The 19863-nt window shown below is 54.0% G+C and overlaps 1 protein-coding gene across 1 annotated transcript in view; it reads left to right on the plus strand.

The window, feature by feature from the left end:
• The first annotated feature begins 198 nt into the window (after positions 1-198).
• Positions 199-19863, plus strand: part of TXNDC11 (thioredoxin domain containing 11) — a 46960-nt gene continuing 27295 nt past the window's right edge. Inside the window, exons 1-8 of the mRNA XM_078862644.1 lie at positions 199-419; positions 4095-4311; positions 5247-5344; positions 6199-6328; positions 6755-6848; positions 9837-9949; positions 10939-11145; positions 18722-19349. Of these exons, the coding sequence (XP_078718770.1) occupies positions 265-419; positions 4095-4311; positions 5247-5344; positions 6199-6328; positions 6755-6848; positions 9837-9949; positions 10939-11145; positions 18722-19349 (1642 nt within the window). The 5' untranslated portion in view covers positions 199-264. The remainder of the gene's footprint in view (positions 420-4094; positions 4312-5246; positions 5345-6198; positions 6329-6754; positions 6849-9836; positions 9950-10938; positions 11146-18721; positions 19350-19863) is intronic.

The following is a 19863-nucleotide window of genomic DNA, read 5'->3' on the forward strand; positions in this document are numbered from 1 at the left end:
GGCAGGCGGCGCGCGCGGTGGCTTCCTCACCCAACGTGGCTGCCGTCTGCTGCGCGCACGTGTTCGCTCGCTCGCTCGCCCGCCCGCCCGCCCGCCCTTACACGTGGGGCGACGATTCTCTAGTTTCTAGCCCCCCCCCAGAGAGGCGTGAGCGTGAAGGAGGAAAGAGGGGAGAGTCGTGAGAGGGGAGGAGGAGGAGGGGACTGGAGGAGGCGGGTTAGTAGCCGGTCAACCCCCCCCACCACCGCCACCACCGCGCTCGGCATGCGCGCTGGAGCCGGGCCCGAGGAGCGAGTGGAGCTGCGAGTGGAGCCGGGGCCCGAGGAGCCTCTGTGGAGTCGCATGGGCGGCCCCGCGCTCTGCGGCCTCGCCGCGCTTGCAGCCGCCACCGCGATTCTGCTGCTCGCTGTGGTGCACAGGTGGGGGGGGGGGGCACTGAGACACGGGGAGACCTGAGCATGGGGGGTCACGGGGAGATGGGGGGCCCACGGGGGGGGGGGGGGGTGGGTGCACAAGAAGATGTGTACAACAGGGGTGCACAGGTGAGGGGCACTGGAAGAAAGGCTGAGGTTGGCGGGGTGGGGGGCACAGGCGGGGAGACCTGAGCATGGGGGTACACGGGGGTACACGTGGGGGTACTGGGGTGCACAAGGTGTGCAACAGGGGGGTGATCAGCACGGGGAGACGGGAGAACGCGATAGGTACGCCGTGGGTATGGACATCAGTCCGAACGGAACCTGGGGGTGATGACGGGAGCCGGCAGCGCTACCGGGGTCACGGCTCCATCGGTCAGGGTCAGGGTTGGTGGGTCACGAGTTTGCGCCGTCTCGCGATTGTATCGGGGGGGGGGTACTTTTTACTTTATACCGCCAGCTGCAGTCACGGGTCGCAGTGACACGGGGGGGGGGGGTTGCTGTGCCGAGGTGCTTTTGACAGAGCGAGGAATTCGCGTGGAATTCGCCAGCCCACGTGGACGGCTGTAGCCGCACAGATGGACACAAGTCGTGGTTTGCATGGGGGGTGGTGGAGAGGAAGTGGTGAGGTGTAGGGGGGCCACGGGACGTGATAGAGACACGGAAATGTGCCAGGACAAGGACACGGACAGGGACAGAGACGTGGGGGAGAGAGAGACAGGAGGGGGAGAAACTTTGTGGAGTGAGAGAGAGAGAGGGAGACCGACGCGAATCGTCATGACGTGCCGCCGGCACCGCGCACGGCCGCCTTTGTCTCCCCACTGGCGACGTTTACTCGTTTGAGGCCGAGTCGACCTAGGGGGCAGGAGGCGGCCCAGGGACCGGTTCGGATGATCGTCACCGGCGGTGTCGCGTCCCGGTCCCCGCACCGCAGGCGCGTGGGGGGTGGACGACTTGGCGATGGCCACGTGGAGTTATTGACTTTTGACACAGAAGCGGTCCGTACGTGGTGACCTCCCCCCCTCCCTCCTAGCAGCCGCACCGCCTCGACGTTCCAGCGACGTTCCAGCGACGTTCATGGACCTCCGTCCTCAGGATCTTGACGAATGAGCGGAGTTGACGGTGGTTGTCGGCAGGAGTAGCCCGCCGGGGGTTTTCCCCCCGTCCCTGATGTCATTCCACTTTAGTTTATTAGTTTATTTGTTTTATACCCCCATGCAGCCGATGAATTGATTTTGTTTGCAAAAGTTTGATCTCGACTCTGCTGCCCAGCCGCATCAAGTGTTCCACTCAATACTCTGTTTAGTGGCCGCTTGAAGGAGGTAGTAAGCATTGACGTTGAAGTCTGCTTACTACGGTGGGGGGGGGGGGGGTTGGCTCGCCTCTCGTGTCCATCCTCGGCGTCTCCCTAGGAGTGAAACGTGGCTTCTGACACCACAGAGCAGAGGGGTGGCCGGGCTTTCTCCCTCCCCCTCCTCCTCCTCCTGCCCCGTATGGTGCCGTGCCAGGCAACATCGCCACCTCGGGCGCCACGGTGGCTAGGAGATGTTCACTACCTCGCCTGGTGTACAGGAGGTCGTGAGTTCGATCCCGACCCTGACGCCTGCTGCTGGATATTTGGAGTTTGCGTGTCTCGCTCCCCCGTGTGGTCGCGTGGATTTTTCTCCAGGTCCTCCGGTTTTTCCCCACCATATTTCGAAACCACACGCGTTTAAAGTATTTGGCTGCTATAAATGTCCACGTGATGAGGCACTTCATTTGTGGCGGCCAGGTCGCTTCCAAAATCGAGAGCTATTTATATCGGTGGGCCTTACCTGGTAAAATAAAATAAAATGTTTTAATAGTTTCAACACTCGCATCGAGTTTTCATCATTAAACAACCAAGCCCTACCCACCCTACAGCCTCCTCCCTTGGACCCATCCCTGCTTCACTTTTACCTCCACTCATGCGTCCTTTAGATCGTTATGTAGATTATGTGGCTGCTATTCATTGCCGCACGATGATAAGCCACTGAGTTGAGCTATTATTTGTGGCCAGATCGCTTCTGAAAAATAAGCTCGTAACTCAATGGGCTTTACCTGGTGTAAAAACTAAATAGTTTTTGTAGTGATTTATTTACCTTTCCTATACTTTGCACTCTTGTCGTGTTTTTGTATTGTTTGTTGTTGTGACGTTCTCACCCCCTCAGGATTATACTGGTAGGAACCTCCTGGTTACAGCAGCCCACGGGATTATTGTGTCCGTCCGTCATGCATCCAAAAATGGGAGGGGTAGGGCTGGGTGGAGAGGGGAGGGTGGGGAGGGTGGGGAGGGGCTGGGTGGGGAGGGGAGGGGTGGGGCTGGTTGGGGAGGGGCTGGTCACCCCGTGGTGCCCTTATAAAACTCAACGTTTAACCTACTCACGCCGGCTTGTGCCCGCCCTCACAGTCGGCCATATTTGCGGAATACACCACGCCGCCGTTGACCCTGGCCATTGACCGAGCAACCCAACGTTCCTACCAGCTCCCTTCGCAGGAATGTGTTTATCCCTGCTTTCCTCTAGACCTCAGCTCACTCTGCTGCTAAACTCCTGGTTCACTACCTCGTCTTCACTGAACTTGACTCCTGCCACCTCTCGTCTTGTCGGCCTTCCTGCCCGATGCCTTGACTCCTCTCCAATAACAGATGCACAACGCCCCAGCCCGAATAATTTTCAACCACACCCTTCATCCCTAATTCCCACAATTCTGCTCTACTTGCTCCCTGTGTGCTATCGTGGTCTCTTTAAATGTCTCACTCGAGTCTACATCCCTCCATGGTTTTGCCCCACATTCTCATGCTTCTCTTGTACCTCACGACTCTGTCCCATCCCATCCTGCCCTTCAATGGAACCAACTCCCACTGCACATAAAACAATAATCTTCACGATAACCTGCTTACCTTTCTCCCTTTAAACAACCCCCATCTCTTCTCCCCCAGCCTATCATCCTGCCACTCCTACTCCCTGTCCTGGCCCCCCAGCTATGACCAGGCCTATCATTACCTCTGTCATTACCCCTAACCCTATCACTGCCTCTATCACGACCCCAACCCCTATCGCTACCCCAACCCCTATAGCTACCCCTACCCCTCCTTTGCCGTCCGAGCAGTTCTCCAAACCATGACCGTAACTGCACCACCACTACTTTTAATAACCCCGCTTTGTATGTCAACCATTATCATATGTACAATTTTTAATGGCTGTGAAGTTCCTTGGAATTAGGCGCTATATAAATCTAAGATAAGATGCGGGAGACCGATGAGATATGAGAACTTAATCCTGCCCAGGCAACACGGTATGTATGTTGAACTTCTTTCTCACTGTACATAGCCGACCGTGCTAATTAGAGGTGCGGGGGAAGGACAACAAACTAAACACGAAAATCAGTTCAAAATAAATAGTTTTAAACGTAGATTTAAAAATTTATGGCTCCGATGACTTCCTAACATCGGAAGAAAGAGCGTTCCAGACGGCCGTGACTTCACATCTGAAGTAGCACGATGCACTTTGACCGTCTTTGTTCGATTCTGGCTCCTAGCCGGCGGGAGCGGCATCGAGCGGACCGTCGAACCAGGGATAAAGCGACGTAGTGCCCAAGCGGTCGTGCCTACTGCATTCCTGCCCTCCTCCGTCTCTCCCCGCGTGTGCGCCCCACGCGTAGCCGAGGGGGCAGCGTGGAGCGGGAGGCGTGGCCGGCGGCGCCGCTGTTCCGCGGGGCGTCGCGCGTCGTCGACCTGCCGCTGGGCCAGCTGGACTGGGCGGAGCGCCTGCGCGCCGACGCCGAGGTCTGCGTGCTGGTGCTGTACGCGCCATGGTGCGCGCGCTGCGTGCGCGCCGTGCCGCACGTGGACCGCGTGGCACATGCCCTCGCCGGACAGGTGAGAGCCCCCTGCCCCCCGCAGGTGAGAGCCCCCTGCCCCCCGCAGGTGAGAGCCCCCTTGCCTCCCGCAGGTGAGAGCCCCTTGCCCCCCGCAGGTGAGAGCCCCCTTGCCCCCCGCAGGTGAGAGCGCTATGCCCCCTACGTAGGTTTCCGCCGCCAATATTATTCGCAACAACGCTTTTTTCCTTTGGGTGAGATCGCGGAGATGTGAATGTGTCGTAAGCCTGACAATGCTGGTTGCAATCGCCAGCGCAGCGTCACAGCCCTCATATTGTCAACGCCGTGAGTTTGCTTTCCAATACAGCGGTGTGCTGAAGTCGTAACCCATTGGCACGTTTTGTTCACGTGACAAAACTTACAGATGGGCTGCGTCGGGTGGAGTTGGGTTTTATGACACATTTACAATGACTGCCAGGCAGTAACATTTCTTTTCCACAATTTGTACGCTTTGTCAACTTTATTTGTGGTTTTTACGTATCTTGTCGCGCCAATAAAAAATCGAAACGCCGTCATGCTTTTTGTAAATGGCAGCAGCAATAATAACAACAACAACAACAATGTGCCTGTATATTGGTGCTGGGCGCTTAATCATTTGGCACGAGGCGATTGCAGGCGATTAACGATAATCGTCTGCAATGGCTTCGATCAAAGCAGCATTTTACAATAATTTAATGCCGGCATAAAACAAGCAGCTTGGCAGCAGTTGTTGTGGAGATGGGGAAAGTGATTTGTTGTTTCAACTGGGCTGGCTTTGGTGGTCCCTTTGCGATATTTTAGGTGAGGAGAGAGTAACCACTGTTAACCCTTTCCACCCTGGGACTTGCAGACATCTCAGAACGGGAAAGTGTTCACTGTGAGTGTGTGAGTTACTAGAGGGAATAAACTCAACATCAGAATCTGCGCTGGAACGTTCCCATCCACCTCTGCTTTCAGGTGCTGTTTATTGCAGTGAACTGCTGGTGGCCCAAAGGGAGATGCAGGCGAGAGATGAGCTTCTCTTTCTTCCCAGCGATCCACATCTACCACACCGGGTAAGGCGGTGAGCCGCCCCCGTAGTCCACACTATCTCGGCCCTGAGGCCTGCCTGTGTGGCACAGCAACAATTAACGCACGGAGCATCGACGCTGCAGCTAGCACCAACTTTGACAAAGATCCCCTGTTTTAGCCTGAACACTTTTGTGGGGCGAGTGCTGTCAGCGATCAGCTATGAAAGCCCGCCACGGCACATGAGTGGGTGGATTGTCAGCACCACGCCCGGCCACCTTTGTCTCCCCGTTGGTGATGTTGACACCGCACCAGTTACTCGTCACAGCCGAGAGTTTGAAGTGCTGTTTGATGCATGGCTTGTTCGGCCAGAGCAAAAATACTCTGCTCTGGTGGAACACGAATTGTCTGTCCAGTGCTCGCCGAGCTGCATTGGCTTCCCATTGCTGAACGAATACATTTATAGTATCAGGTCGTACTAATTACACACAAAGTGCTTGCCACAAATGATGTCGTCAAGGAGCATAAACCGTCATGCAAACTCCGGTCATCCTCGCAGCAGCTTTTGACTCCGCCATCGAACAAAGACGGTCGCCGTATCGTGCGCTTTTAGATGCGCTTCTGCGGCCGTCTGGAACGCTCTTCCGTTATTAGGAAGCCACTGGAGCTTTTCACTTTTAAATCATCTAGATTGAAAACTCATTTCTTTAGAACTGCTTTTTTCATTAGTTGTCCTTCCCCAGCACCTCCGATTAGCACGGTTGGCTATGTACAAGCTCGACACACATCCGTGTTATGGTGACGCCTCCTGAGTTTTGCCGCGGCGGGCGGGCGGGCGGCCGCTGTAAGAATTCCGGGAGAGTGTCGTGACTCCGTGAGCGAGTGGCTCCTCGTGCCGCAGGCTCGGCCCCATCCCCTACGAGGGCCCGCTGCTCGCCTCCTACCTGCAGGCGTTTGTGGAGCGCGTGATGGTGCCCGTCACGCACGTTGCCACGCCGCACCACCTCCTCGACTTTCTCGCCACGTCGGAGGTGAGCACTGGCAGAACCCCTCCCTCAGCGGCTTTTGGTTAACCATCGAACAAAGACGGTCACTGCATTGCGCGCTTTCAGATGCACTTCTTTGGCCAACTGTAAGGCTCTTCCAATATGAGGAAGCCGCTGGAGCTATGAACTTGTAAATCTAAATTTAAAACTCATTTGTTTAGAACTGCTTTTTCTGTTTAATTTGTTGTACGGGGCACCTCACGTGACACATGCACTGTGGTGACGTGGCGAATGATGGCTGTTGTCTGTGGCAATGTATGTGTGCGTAAACCCGGTGACCCGAGTTCCATTCCCGCTCATGGCCACCGCAAGTGACGATTATCTGAACTGGTCCTGGCCCTCTCCTAGGTCGACTCGGCTTCAAATGAGTAGTCTTTAGAATACCTGTGTCTGTGTTTGCGTCCCCTGCAGCCGGGTATCTTGGGATTCTTTGAGTTCAATGCATCTCCGCAACCGCCGGGGTACCTGGAGTTCTACCGTGCTGCCCTGCTGTCACTACAGAGAGGTAGGACAGCGCGCGCACACACACACAAGTACACACACGCACACACACAAGTACACACACGTGGTGGTGTGCGGAAAGACGGGGACAACACACACACACACGTGGTGGTGCGCGGAGAGACCGGGACAACACACACACACACGTGGTGGTGCGCGGAGAGACGGGGACCACACACACACACACACACGTGGTGGTGTGCGGAGAGACGGGGACAACGCGCACACACACGTGGTGTGCGTGGAGAGACAGGGAGAACACACACACACGTGGTGGTGTGCGGAGAGACGGGGACAACACACACACACGTGGTGGTGTGCGGAGAGACGGGGACAACGCGCACACACACGTGGTGGTGTGCGGAGAGACGGGGGAAGCACGCGGCAAACGTGGCCCCGACGTTCCACCTGTGCAACGAGACTCCGTCCCACTCTTACTCCAGTTGTGCCGTTTGGGGTCGCGTCGTGAGATGCTTCCACAAGAAGCTCTTGCAGAAAGCAGCGCACCACGCCGAGTTTCAGTTTTGAGTTGCATTTATTAGGTATAGCCCTGTGAGCCATTCGGCTCTTGAATCGGGTGCAACCGCAACAAACAAAAGACAAAACATGAACAAGAAAACATCTTAAAGTGACTATGTGACTATGTACAAACAGAAAATCCAGAATACCAACGATCTTGTCTGGAAGATGTCTCAGCACCAGGCCACGTTAGAGAAGGGGCAGCTCTGGAAGATGAGGTCACAGGACTACTCCAGAGTTGCTTTAGCCACACGAGGTGATGCTCCTTCTCTCACTTCTCGGAGATGGAGAGTAAGGGAAAGGCATGGCACATCTATACAGGAAATCATCATCTGGTCTTCGGACGTCTTCAAGCTGCATTCCAGTTCCCAACTCCGGCTCGACACCTCTTGAGAAGAGCCTGCGTGTGGGGTCGGGGTTAAAATGCAGTTCACACAGAATCTATCAAAACTATTAAATAAAATTATTTTACCAGGTGAGGCCCACTGAGCTTTGCAGCTTTTTTTTCAGTAGCGACATGGCCACAAATTATAGCTCAACGAAGTGGCTTCTTCTCACGTGGAAATGTATAGCAGCCAAATCCTCTTAAACGCATGTTTATAAATGTAGAGGGAAAAACCGGAGGACCTGGAGGAAAATCCACGGGGAGAGAGAGAGAGACATGCAAACTCCACATACACTGCAGACGGTCAGGGTTGGGGACGAACCCACTGTGGCATCTACTCGGGCAGGCGATTTGTCCACATCGGTGGAGAGACGCCTGATCGCCTAGATCAGGGGTCGGCAACCTGCGGCTCCGTAGCCGCACGCCGGCTATTGAAGGAGCGCTCCGCTACGTTACTTATTGGCGACCACCGTCGTGTATTCCCCTTGTTATTTTTGGTCGCCGACACCCCTGGGCTAAGTGTTCTAAAGCTGTAGAGATTTTAATTGTTTTCAAGTCCGCTAGGTGGCGCCACCGGCCGTAAGTTCACACGTGCCCAACCGTCAGAGGTCGCAAATGGGTTTTGATTCCTTACCCGTACCCGGCCGCACCAGGGTCGCAAATGGGTACCCGTACCCAGCCGGGTACGGGTAGCCGTTCCCTACCCGTACCCTACCCGAAATGAGTGACAAACGGCTACTCACCAGTGACTCACGGCCTACCCGTACCCGTACCCGGCCGGGTACGGGTAGCCGGGTATCGGGTAGGGTACGGGTATCGGGTACCCGCTTGCGACCTCTGCCAAACGTGCAGCTGTCCCGTAAAGCCCACTGAGCTATTCGTTATTTTTCGGAAGCGACCTGGCGACAATATTGAGGGATGCCCATATTTTTATATTGTCCACAAAGACGTGAATGATTATTTGATGTTATTTATTTTATATATACTTTCTTATGAAACAGGACCTCATAGTATAAAGGGAGGGTTCCTTGTTTGTAAGATCGCTACTTCACCAGCATTTATTTAAACAAGCCTGACTGCTGATCAGACACAATACTGGTCCAGAGTTTGCTTGACTTGAAGCAACGCTGCTGAAGTTGTGCACTCCCAAAAAGCCGTGGCTTGTTGATGGGTTGAGTCAGAACTGGTGGCATGTTTCACGTCAAGACAGGAGTGCGACGGAGACGTCTGCTTATTTATTGGCGCGGATTATCGGGTGCGCTCTCAGAGTCACCGCGGTGAGCCGTAAACAGGATCGCATTCACCGCCGCGTCGCGTCAACGCTTGAGGCGACCAAGAGGCACCTCTTGGTCGCCTCTGATAAATTCGGCGGCTGTTTCACGGTTGAAATCTGACCGCTATGGTCTCATCCTACAGCAGTGTTCTTCACTAATTTTCAGAGGTGGGGGGGGGGAAGTCAGTTTCGCCAATGAGACATCATCAGTGTGAGGACCGCCACACATTTGAAACCATTGCGGGTTTGACAGCAGCACGATGATGGGGTGGGGGGGTATTTTCACTTTGTGTGTATTGTCACGGGCCGCACTCAAGGCCACCAGGGGCCGCCAGTGGTCCGCGGTGGGCCTTGCGATGAAGAACGCTGCTGTCGCCCCCCCCATCCCCGTCCGAGTCTCGGGTGTCCTGCTTGGTCGGCTGATCGCCGCACGCCGCACTAATTCCCCGACTCAAATGGGGCCCTCGTGCTTGGTTGCACTGTTTTGACCAAGTAAAATGAAAAGCTCAAAATGACCACTTTAACGACGAAGGCAACTGCAACGCCGCCTGGTATTCCCCACACAGCCTCTCATCTCAAGTACTAACCAGGCGCAACCCGGCTTAGTTTGCCGAGATCTCATGAGATCGGCTGAATTTCGGGTGATTTAGTCATCGGTGAATTTTCACGTGTATTTAAATTGTGTTTGGGGCGGGTGTAAAATGAAAACCATGTGATGGCGAGTGCCTGCACTGGGTGTGATCGCCGCTGCACATGGGTTCCGTGCGCACTCTGCGTGACCGCTGCTGCGCTCGGGTTTTGTTTCTCTCGGGCAGACGGTACGGCGCCGATGCGGTTCGGCGTGCTGACGAGCGGCGGCGTTGCCCAGCTTGCGGGGCTCGTGCGAGCGGGCTCCGTGTGCATGCCCCGCCTCTTCAACTCCACCGCGGTGAGCCCCCCAGCCTCGGTCACATGGCCCAGGACCAGTGCCGGATTAAGCTAGTGCGGGGCCTGTAGCATATGTTTAGAAGTTGCCCTAAATAAGAGGATCCTACATTGGCTGGTTTAGTTCTTTCCGTACTGGAGTGTTTGGCTTCACGTGGGAAAAAAAACCGGCGCATTTTGAGGATTGACACTCAAAGCTTTGCACAGATGGGTCAGGAGGCTGTAGCTGCCATGTGGCGAGTAGTCCCGGTCATGGCCCCGGCGTCACGGTGGCGAGATGTGAACTACCTCGCCTGGTATACAGGAGGCCGTGGGTTCGACCCCTACCCTTGACAATGCCTGTATATTTGGAGTTTGCGTGTATCGCTCCCTGTGGTCGCGTGGTTTTTTTCTTTTGGTCCTCCCTACACATTTATAAACGCGCGTTGAAAAGGATTTGGCTGCTATACATTTGCACGTGATAAGCTACTTCGATGGGCTATCATTTGTGGCCAGGTCGATTCTGAAAAAGAAGCTTAATTTCCCAGTGGGTCTTACCTGAAAAAATAAAAAATAGGCTATCGTTTAAATTTGGATTTAAAGCTTTCGTGACTGCAGGGATTCATCTTCTTGGTTCTTTCGGTCAAGTCACGTAGAAGGGAAATAATAAAATAATAAAAATAAAACATAATAAAACACAATTCTCACGACGTTTCGGCCACAACGCAAGCAGCCGTCCTCAGGTGAAGAACAGGTCTGTCAGACGCTGTCTTTCCGACAGCCCTGTTCTTCACCTGACGACGGCTGCTTGCGTTGTGGCCGAAACGTCGTGAGAATTATTTTATTATGTTTTTATTTTATTATTCCCCTTCTACGTGACTTTACCGAAAGAACCAAGAAGAGGCTATCGTTTAGTTTTTGTTCGAATTACCACGGTTGGCTTCAACACACACCGTCCGCCAGTGCTTCCCCCGCCGTCGTCGTCGTCACGGTGGGCTTCTGCGTTCCGGGCAGGTGTTCACCGAGACTGGCGCGGGCGCCACGGCCGAGACGCTGTACCGCTGGGCCGCTGGCGCGCGCCAGCCCCCGCCGCTGCAGTGGCTCCGGCCCAGCGGGCGCAAGAGCCTGCTGCTCAACACGGAGCTGCGCAAGGGCCCCGCCCTCATCCTCTTCCTGCCCTTCCGGCCGTTGCGCTCGGACGGCCACGAGCTCCTGCACATGGTAACCGCCGCTCGTTCGCGCACGCGCCCGTGCGGGGCGGACGTTCGCCCCCCGGCTCCCCACCGCGACACCGATCGTTGTGCGGTTTTGTCTTCTGTTCGTGTTGTGTGCTGGCCAGTAGGTGGCATGGTTATCGGCACGATTCCAGTCGCGGACGATGGGGAATTTTCGGCAACGGTTTCCACCTAAAGATTCTCCTGGGTCTTTCGGTAAAGTCACGTAGATGGGTTCAAAGAAAATAACAAAAAACTACGACGTTTCGATCGCAACACAAACGGCCGCTTGTGTTGTAATCGAAACGTCGTAGTTTTTTGTTTTTTTGTTATTTTCTTTTAACCTATCTACGTGATTTTACCGAAAGACCCAAAGAATATGAATTCCTGCAATCACGAAAGCTTTAAGTAAAGATTTAATTACCGAATGTATTATATTTAACACAATTACACTTCGATTGCTTCTGGTCTCCAGCAACAGCGATTGGAGAAGTCTAGGCCCAGCTGAATGCACGGGAAATGGGCATTCGGAAGTGACTGCTTTCTGTTAACAATTAATATATAAAAAAAAATGTGTTTTAATTCGTAAACAATTGGACACAGTATACGTTCCATTAGTTTAATTATGAGCAGTGTTAGGGTATATATTCGAAGAAATGAAAGAATTGTAGGAAGTGCACAGCATATGTACAGCGATATGATACAGGTCGTGATAGAAAATAGACAATAGCGCAATGCAGTACTGAGGGAAAACGAAAACGGTAATCGGCTATTTGCGGCTATGGGATTTTATCGTTCATTTTGGGGGAAAATTGTTCAGTTTCCGACATGCGGAAAATTCGGGTTTATGGATCATTCTCGGGAACCTCTAACCCTTCCGTCACCCAGGGACTGCCTGCGTAAAAAGAATGTTTTACCGAGTTCACTGATTGGCTGACACTAATAATATTGGGGGGGGGGGGGGGGGGGTTGAGGAGGGTGGAAATGACCCCCCCCCCCCCCCCGCTCTTCCCGCACCAACATTGATAACGAAGGGCCGACTCAGCACTTGACTTTATCCGGGCGACTAAATGAAGAGAGAATGGCTCCCCGAAATCCGCAATCTAAGTACTGCTCTGTGGTCCATTAGAGACGAGGACTCCTTTTCAGCGAGGCCTTGACAAGGCGTGGGGCGAGTGGGTCGGCACGCCCACTTGTGTCGTCCCCAAATGGAGGCTTCCACAATCATCATCATCATCTTTGCATTCTCTTTTTTTTGCATCTCTTGCCGCCACCGTCACTTGAGGTTTGGTGGATCGCAATCGTGTTGTAAAGCTCCATTCCCGTGGGCGTTCAGGTACTATGCCCTAGCCCGCCTGGAGAGGGCGGTGTAGCAGAACGTGGACTACGTCTGTTCCACCTGTATGGAATTAATTATTGCCCCTTGGCACGCGAGAGTTTTCACCGCGTGTTCTGGTTTCCTCCCACATGTAAATACGCGCTGCGTCTTTTGGCTCGGTCATCGAACAAAGACGGTGGGTCGCCGCATCGCGCGCTTTCAGATGTGCTTCGGCGGCCGTCTGGAACGCTCTTCCTTCCGATGTTAGGAAGCAACTGGCGCTGTGCACTTTTAAATCATCTAGATGGAAAATTCATTTATTGAGAACTGCTTGTTGTGATTAGCTTGTTGTCCTTCCCCCGCACCTCCGATTAGCGCGGTTATCTACGTACGGAACATACGTGCATATTGAGGATGGCAGAGTTTGGGAGGGAATTTGATGCCGGTTCGCCGCATGGCTGCCCTCCCCGCTTGTTTTGCGGTTCCTCTTGGCGCCTCCGAGTCGTTCCCGGTCTTGCTGGAATGCGTCGCCATGCTGCAGCAAGCTGCTGTGGCGGGGGAGGGGGTTACACTGGGGCATAAGCGAGGTTATTTTGGGGTTGCGCGCGATTTGGCGGGGTGCTTGGAAACGCATCCGACGTCCAAGCAGGGTGCGTGCACAGAAAATGTTCCGCGTCGCACGGCGGCGATGCGTGCCCGTGTCGTCTCCCAGCACGCGCTGGATTGTGTTTCGGTCTCGCTAAGCTCTGCGGCTGAAATAGCACCAGTCATCGCGGAAAGTTCTTGATGGGACTCGAGTCAAATCTGTATTGAAAAGTCAATATTGATTATATCTTGCCCCCTCGGAGGAGACGGGGAAGGTGGTGGTGGTGGTGGCACAGAGGGAGACGTAGAGGGGTGGTGGTGGTGGCACAGAGGAGACAGGGAGGGTGGTGGTGGTGGTGGTGGCACAGAGGGAGACGTAGAGGGGTGGTGGTGGTGGCACAGATAAGACAGGGAGGGTGGTGGTGGCACAGAGGGAGACGTAGAGGGGTGGTGGTGGTGGCACAGAGGAGACAGGGAGGGTGGTGGTGGTGGCACAGAGGGAGATGTAGAGGGGTGGTGGTGGTGGTGGTGGCGGCACGGAAGGATGTGGCCTTGAAGGCCACGCGAGGACATCCTGACGTGCAGCTGCCACTTCCCGGACGCGCGTCAGCTCGGACACCGTCGCGTGCGCTGGTGCGTGCGGATGGGGGTCGCGGTTGTTTCTCTTTTGATTTCTCCAGAGGAAGACTCGGACCCACAAAACACAAGGCCGTGCGTCGCAGGCTGTCTCCCCTGAGTCTGAGCCTCCGTGGGTCGGGGAAATGTAATGCCACCCCCCCCCGCCTTACGTAGTGGTCAGGCTCTCGTCTTGACGTGACGATGGACCCGGTGAACTTACTTCCCACCCTCCCGCTGGGGTTTGGCACCAGTGACCCTGCGATTCGCCTGGTGCTCCTCGAGCCTAGGATCGGAATCGGAGTTATTTATCTAGACTGGAGGAATCAGACGCGCTACAAAGCTTTTGAAATCCTTTATATTAAGTTCACTTGCTTGCTTGCGCGCTTACGACCGTGCAAATATTTCGGTCGTTTTTTAACCCACTTCCCGTGATCCAATCGAGCTGACATTTTGCACACAGACTCGTTGTGCGTGACAATTTATTTTCGTGAAAATTTTTTTCCATAACTTTACACTTTTTAGGAAAAAAAAAAATATATTTAATTACCAATTGCTTAATGGTGGCACGCAATCATCTGACCCATAGGTGGCAGCCATCTCAAGCCAGAGGACGAAAGGACTCTAGCCGCCACGCATATAAAGGATTTATAGTGAAAAACTCTGTTTTTACGGGTTAATTTTTTTTCACCAATGTCTGGCGGGGTCTCGGACGAGAACCGTGACGAGCCCGTCCACGTTGAGTCGCGCGAGAGGCCCCCGCGCCGGAGTGTCGCGTCCCTTTTGCGAGGGACGCTCGTGTCCGAGCCGTACGCGTGGACGCCGCTGCGTTCTTGTCGACTAGGGAAGCGTCGCCGCCTCGTGCAAGAGACGAAAATTTGTCTCCCGGCGCCCGAAGTTCGCTTGCCAGCGGAGTCGTGACACCGTTCATTATTCACACTTTTGAGCGGCTGCGTTCAGAAGAGGGACGTGGCCCGTTGCAGAGGGGGAGGCGTTGCGAGCGGAACTTTAGCCAGGCAATTGGTTAATGCTGCATCGTGCGGTTCTTCAGTCACCTTGGCTGACGGTGCATTTGCATATCTCTGAAGGGCGTGTTGTTTTAAAACTTGAATGGCTTAAACTAGCAACATTTTACCTGTTGGCAGCACCACAGGAAGGGAGGGGAGCTGAGTCAAGGAGATTAATGAACGGGAAGAAGAGCAAAGAACGGGAGAGGGAAGAGAAAGAATGGTGAATGAGAGGAAAAGGAACGGAGAGAGACGGGCACAGGGTTCAGGGGAGATGTGAGGGAGGGAGATGCCGCGGAGAGGCCTCGACACTGCTGCACGGAGTCTGTTTTCACAGGGGGCGGAGTCTGTTTTCACAGGGGGCGGGTTAGAGGGGAGGGATTCAGAGTGGGGGTGTCCCCCCCACCACCTCACCCTGCCCCCCCCACCACCTCACCCTGCCCCCCCCCCACCACCTCGCCCTGCCCCCCCCCACCACCTCACCCTGCCCCCCCCCCCCACCACCTCACCCTGCCCCCCCCCGTGGAAATTCAACCAAACGGAATAGCTTGTCACTGGGGGTGGGTGGGTTTTGCCTGGTAAAATAAAAATAGTTTAGTTTGAGTATATTTATGTTTATTTGCCTACCTTCCCTATACTTTCCGCTCGCATCGTTGTTTTGCATTGTTTGTTGTAACTTTTTGACCGCGCGCGCCCCTTGCTGGACATCTGTGAAGAAGAGCCTTCGTAGCTCATTGGATTTCTCCAGGATAAAAAAAAAAGACACTCCGATTCTGCTAAAGATTCCGATCCGTGAGAATCGCTACGCGATGTATTTTTTATTGTGCGGTTTAAGTGAGCGGTCGCCGTGCCGACATCCTCACTTGCTTGTTGCCACGCGGGTCCGCCGAGTTCGCTGACCCCATCCACGAGTGAGGAGGAGGAGCAGCAGCAGCAGCAGCGGCGGTGGCGACCAATCGGTAAACCTGCGTGCGTGCGCCGCCTCGGGAGAGCTGCAATGCAGCACGGCGCAAACGGCAGCATCCACGCACCAAGGCGTGTGGATTCGTGCCGCGTCTGCTTTTTGATCACGTTAGTTGCAATTATAACATCACGCCCGTAGGTGGGGGGGGGGGGACTCTGCCCGTCAAACCGTCATGGTATGATAGATGATGACATTCTAACATCGTACAGGAGTTGAACGTCTTCCTGTGAAAATCAAAAAAAACCAAGGCTGTTAATCGAGTCTGATGGTGGCTGTGAGCCAGTCACGTGGGGTAAACCGAGGGCAGAACCCCAACCAATTTTCACCCAGGCAAGCCGAGAGCACAGACTTGGATGTTTCTTCACGTATCGTGATTCTAACGACAAACCATTGCGTTTACTTAAGAACCTACAATAATATAAATTTATCGCAAATATACAACCTAAAATTTTTTAATGACATTTGTTTTTTTCACGTGACATCTTTATCGGTGATTCTCGTTGTGTCTGGGACCCTGTTGAGGCTGCCTATGACTGGGCCCAACCTCTGCCCAGACGCTTTATTTCCACAGCACAAACCACTTGAGCTGTCAACTCTAACCTAAATCACGTAGCTGACAACCATTCCCTTTTGATGGGCTGTCACGATGATAACTCGTCCTACCAATGCAAGCACTGAAAATTCCTTGGCAAAGGCTATTATAAGAACTGTCCCGCTTGGTGCGATTTTTTTTTCCCCTTTCATCAAATATTCATGTCGTGTTCTCTCAGTGCAAGTAGCCTTAGGAGAGGGTCTGGAGTTGACTCCGACACTTGCAGGGTTCAGCGGGAGGACGGATGCAGGGCGTACTGTGCTTCCAGCAGCGACATGGGGAGTTGTGACCTTCACATTTCCATCTATTCATCTCCCGCAGATATTATTACTGGGCGCCACGGTGGCGAGATGTTAACTACCTCGCCTGGTATACAGGAGGTCGTGGGTCTGAGGCCGACCCTGATGATGCCTGTTGGTTATTTGGAGTTTGTGTGTCTCTCTCTTCCTTTGATCACTTGGATTTTTCTCCGGGTCCTCCGGTTTTCCCCCCCCACATTTAGAATAATGCGTTTAGATATTTCCACACGATAAGCCACTTTGTTGAGCTATCGTTTGTAGCCAGGTCGCTTCTAAAAAAGCTATATAGCTCAGTGGGTCTTACCTGTTAAAATAAAACAAACTTTTGAATAGTTTTTTTTATAGTTCAGTATAATGTTGGTTCAATTTTTGTCACATGTCAGTTGACTTATGTCTTCATGGAATGTTTGCCACAGGGTTATATTTTAACACTGGCATTAAAAGTTTTCTTGTTTATTCTTTCGGTTCATATTTTATCTGTTATCAATATCTGTTGAACACGTAGGCTTTCACGACCAGTATAATCCATAATAGAGGTTTTTGGGTTAGATCACGTAAATATATAAATGTGTCGTTAAAACCCACCACCACCCCACACAGCCAACTAGTAAGGGTTGTCACGTATTCTGCTCGGACGGGGTAGAAATGGTAAAATAACATGCAGTGTTTACCGAAAGAGAACGCATACCGACGCCTATCTGAATGCAGAGTCACACCATCACCCTGCACAGAAATCTGCTCTTATCAAGACGCTCATTCATCGAGCTAAGAAAGTGTCAGATGGTGACAGTCTGAGAAGTGAAATTCAACATGTTAAAGAAGCGCTGCAAATTAACGGTTACAATGATGCACAAATCAACAGGGCATTGAATACCAAAAACAAATCAACTAACCAGGGCATTGAAACTGCCCAAGTAATTAAAACGATCAAAATACCGTACATTGCGGGAGTAACTGATAAACTAGCCAGATGTTTGGAAAAACAAAGCATCCCAGTCGAATTTGGCACAAATACTCCCAAATGCAACTGTCAGCAGTAGCAGAACACGTGTGCCAACAAGGACACTCAATTGATTTTGATAAAGTTTCGTGCAAAACTAGCTACTACTGGCCAAGACGAATTAGAGAATCTATCGAAATTGAAAGAAATCAAAATAATTTTAACCGTTCGGATAGCTATCGTCTTAGTGCTGCAGCGTACTTCAATAGGGATGACCGTTGGTAGGGCTATTACTGGTAGGAACCACCTGGTTCCACCAGCCCACAGGGGATTATTGTGTCTGTCTGTCGTGCATCAAAAAATGGGAGGGGTGGGGCTGGGTGGAGAGGGGAGGGAGGGGCTGGGTGGGGAGGGGAGGTTGGGGAGGGGCTGGGTGGGGAGGGTGGGGCTGGATGGGGGGTGGGAGGGGTGGGGCTGGGTGGGGAGGGGCTGGTCACCCCGTGGTGCCCTTATAAAACTCAACGTTTAACCTACTCACGCCGGCTTGTGCCCGCCCTCAGTCGGGTATATTTGCGGAATATACCACGCCGCCGTTGACCCTGGCCATTGACCGAGCAACCCAACGTTCCTACCAGCTCCCTCCGCAGGAATGTGTTTTAATAAACACAATAGACAGGAAGGACACGTTCAAAGGGCTCGCAATAATGTACGTTGCCTCGGTAATCACCCCCCCACCACATTGTGCAAGTACGCAGCTGCGTGGTCAACACATCTACGTCTCTCTAGATAAGGAACGAAACAGTAAGACCACAAATCTGGCTGTCGCCTGATGAAGCTAGTTGTAATTACTGGCGAAACGTCGTACTCAGATTGTAAATGTTGTGGCTTGGCTCTCCAACACACCGGTGTGCTGTACTGGTGACGAATTGGCCACGTTCTGTTTACGTGACAACCCTTACTAGTTATGTGGTGGCAGGTTTTAACGACACATTTACGCGATCTAACCCAAAAACCTCTTATGGATTATCAATATCTATTTTGCTTCTTCCCGTGTGGTCACCTCAAATTCGTCATGTACAAAACCTGATCAAGAACCCTGAATGAGTTGAGAGATTACAAATCTTTGAGAAATGTTGGTGGCGGCGGTGGTGGTGCTGTCGTTGGCCTGGCACAGGCGCCGTGGTGGCGTCGCCGTTGCTCGTTGCCGAATGGGCGGGTATTGGTGCCGTGTTGTTAATTAATTCGTGGTGGTGGTGGTCCCAGGCAGAAGAGCTCGCCCTGGAGTACCACAACTGCGAGTGCAGCGACGCCGTGTCCCTGCTGACGAGGCACCTGCGCGGCAAGCAGCGCGGCGCAGAGCCGGAGCCGCCCGCGACCTCGGCTCCCTGCTGCAGCTGCCTGCTGCCTCCGTGGGGGTGCCCCCTGGTCGCGTGCGAGCTGTGCGCGCTGCCGCCGGTCACCTCCTGCCCCGTCAGCCTCCCGGCCTTGGCGACCCTGCCGCCCGCCGCGGGAGGCCGCGCGACCTGCGACGGCCTGCGGGCCCAGGACGGCTACGGCACGCGGAGGTTCAGCCTGTGTTGCCGACAGCTTGGCCGCGCCGAGCCGGGGTCGCAGACCAGTGTGCCGGGTCCTCTCGCCGGCGGCCTGGGCGGCGGCTCGTGTGACGGCGCGGGGGCGGTGGCGGCGCTGCGGGGCCTGCGGTGCCGCACCAACCGCACGCTGCGCTTCTACGCCATGGACTCGGAGCTGCACTGGGAGTTTGCGGAGCGGCTGGGGGCGCCGTCGCCGCCGGCCCCCTCCCTCCCCCTCACGTTCGTCACCATCGTGAGCGTGGAGCAGGAGCAGCACCACGTGCTGCGGCACAATCACACGGTCAACCGCACGCAGCTGGGTGAGCAGCTGCTTCGCAATCTCTCTTCGACCACAGTGGCACCACAACTGCTCCACAACCGCCCTACAACTGCCCCACAACCGTACCACAACCACACGCTCTTTGCTCTCGGCTGGGTGACTGACCTGACCACTCAATCCCTGCCTTCCGCACCCCAGCCACAATATCACCTGGAACTTGCAGGTTTCCATCCTATCCTCTTAGGTTCATTTCAGATCTCGCTAGAATCGGCGCCTGCCCGATTTTGCGAGCATCTTCTGTACTCGGGCCTCGGTAGTGGCCCGACCTGTTATGGGAGACAGAGACTGGGGAGGAGCCTTGCGAAGTGCTCTGCTGCATTGGCGCAGGGGGCCTGTAAGTTGCAATGCCCATGCATAAGAGGGGACCGCATTCTGGGTTCGTGATGCCCACTTTGCCGCACTGCCATTTCTCGGCCCACTCGGGGCAGCCCAGTGGGTTTAGGAGTTACGCAAATCGTGGCTGTGATCCACCAACCCGTGCCTGGATCACAGCC

The sequence above is a fragment of the Lampetra fluviatilis genome, chromosome 1, assembly GCF_964198595.1.
Source record: "Lampetra fluviatilis chromosome 1, kcLamFluv1.1, whole genome shotgun sequence".
In the NCBI taxonomy this organism is placed as follows: domain Eukaryota; kingdom Metazoa; phylum Chordata; class Hyperoartia; order Petromyzontiformes; family Petromyzontidae; genus Lampetra; species Lampetra fluviatilis.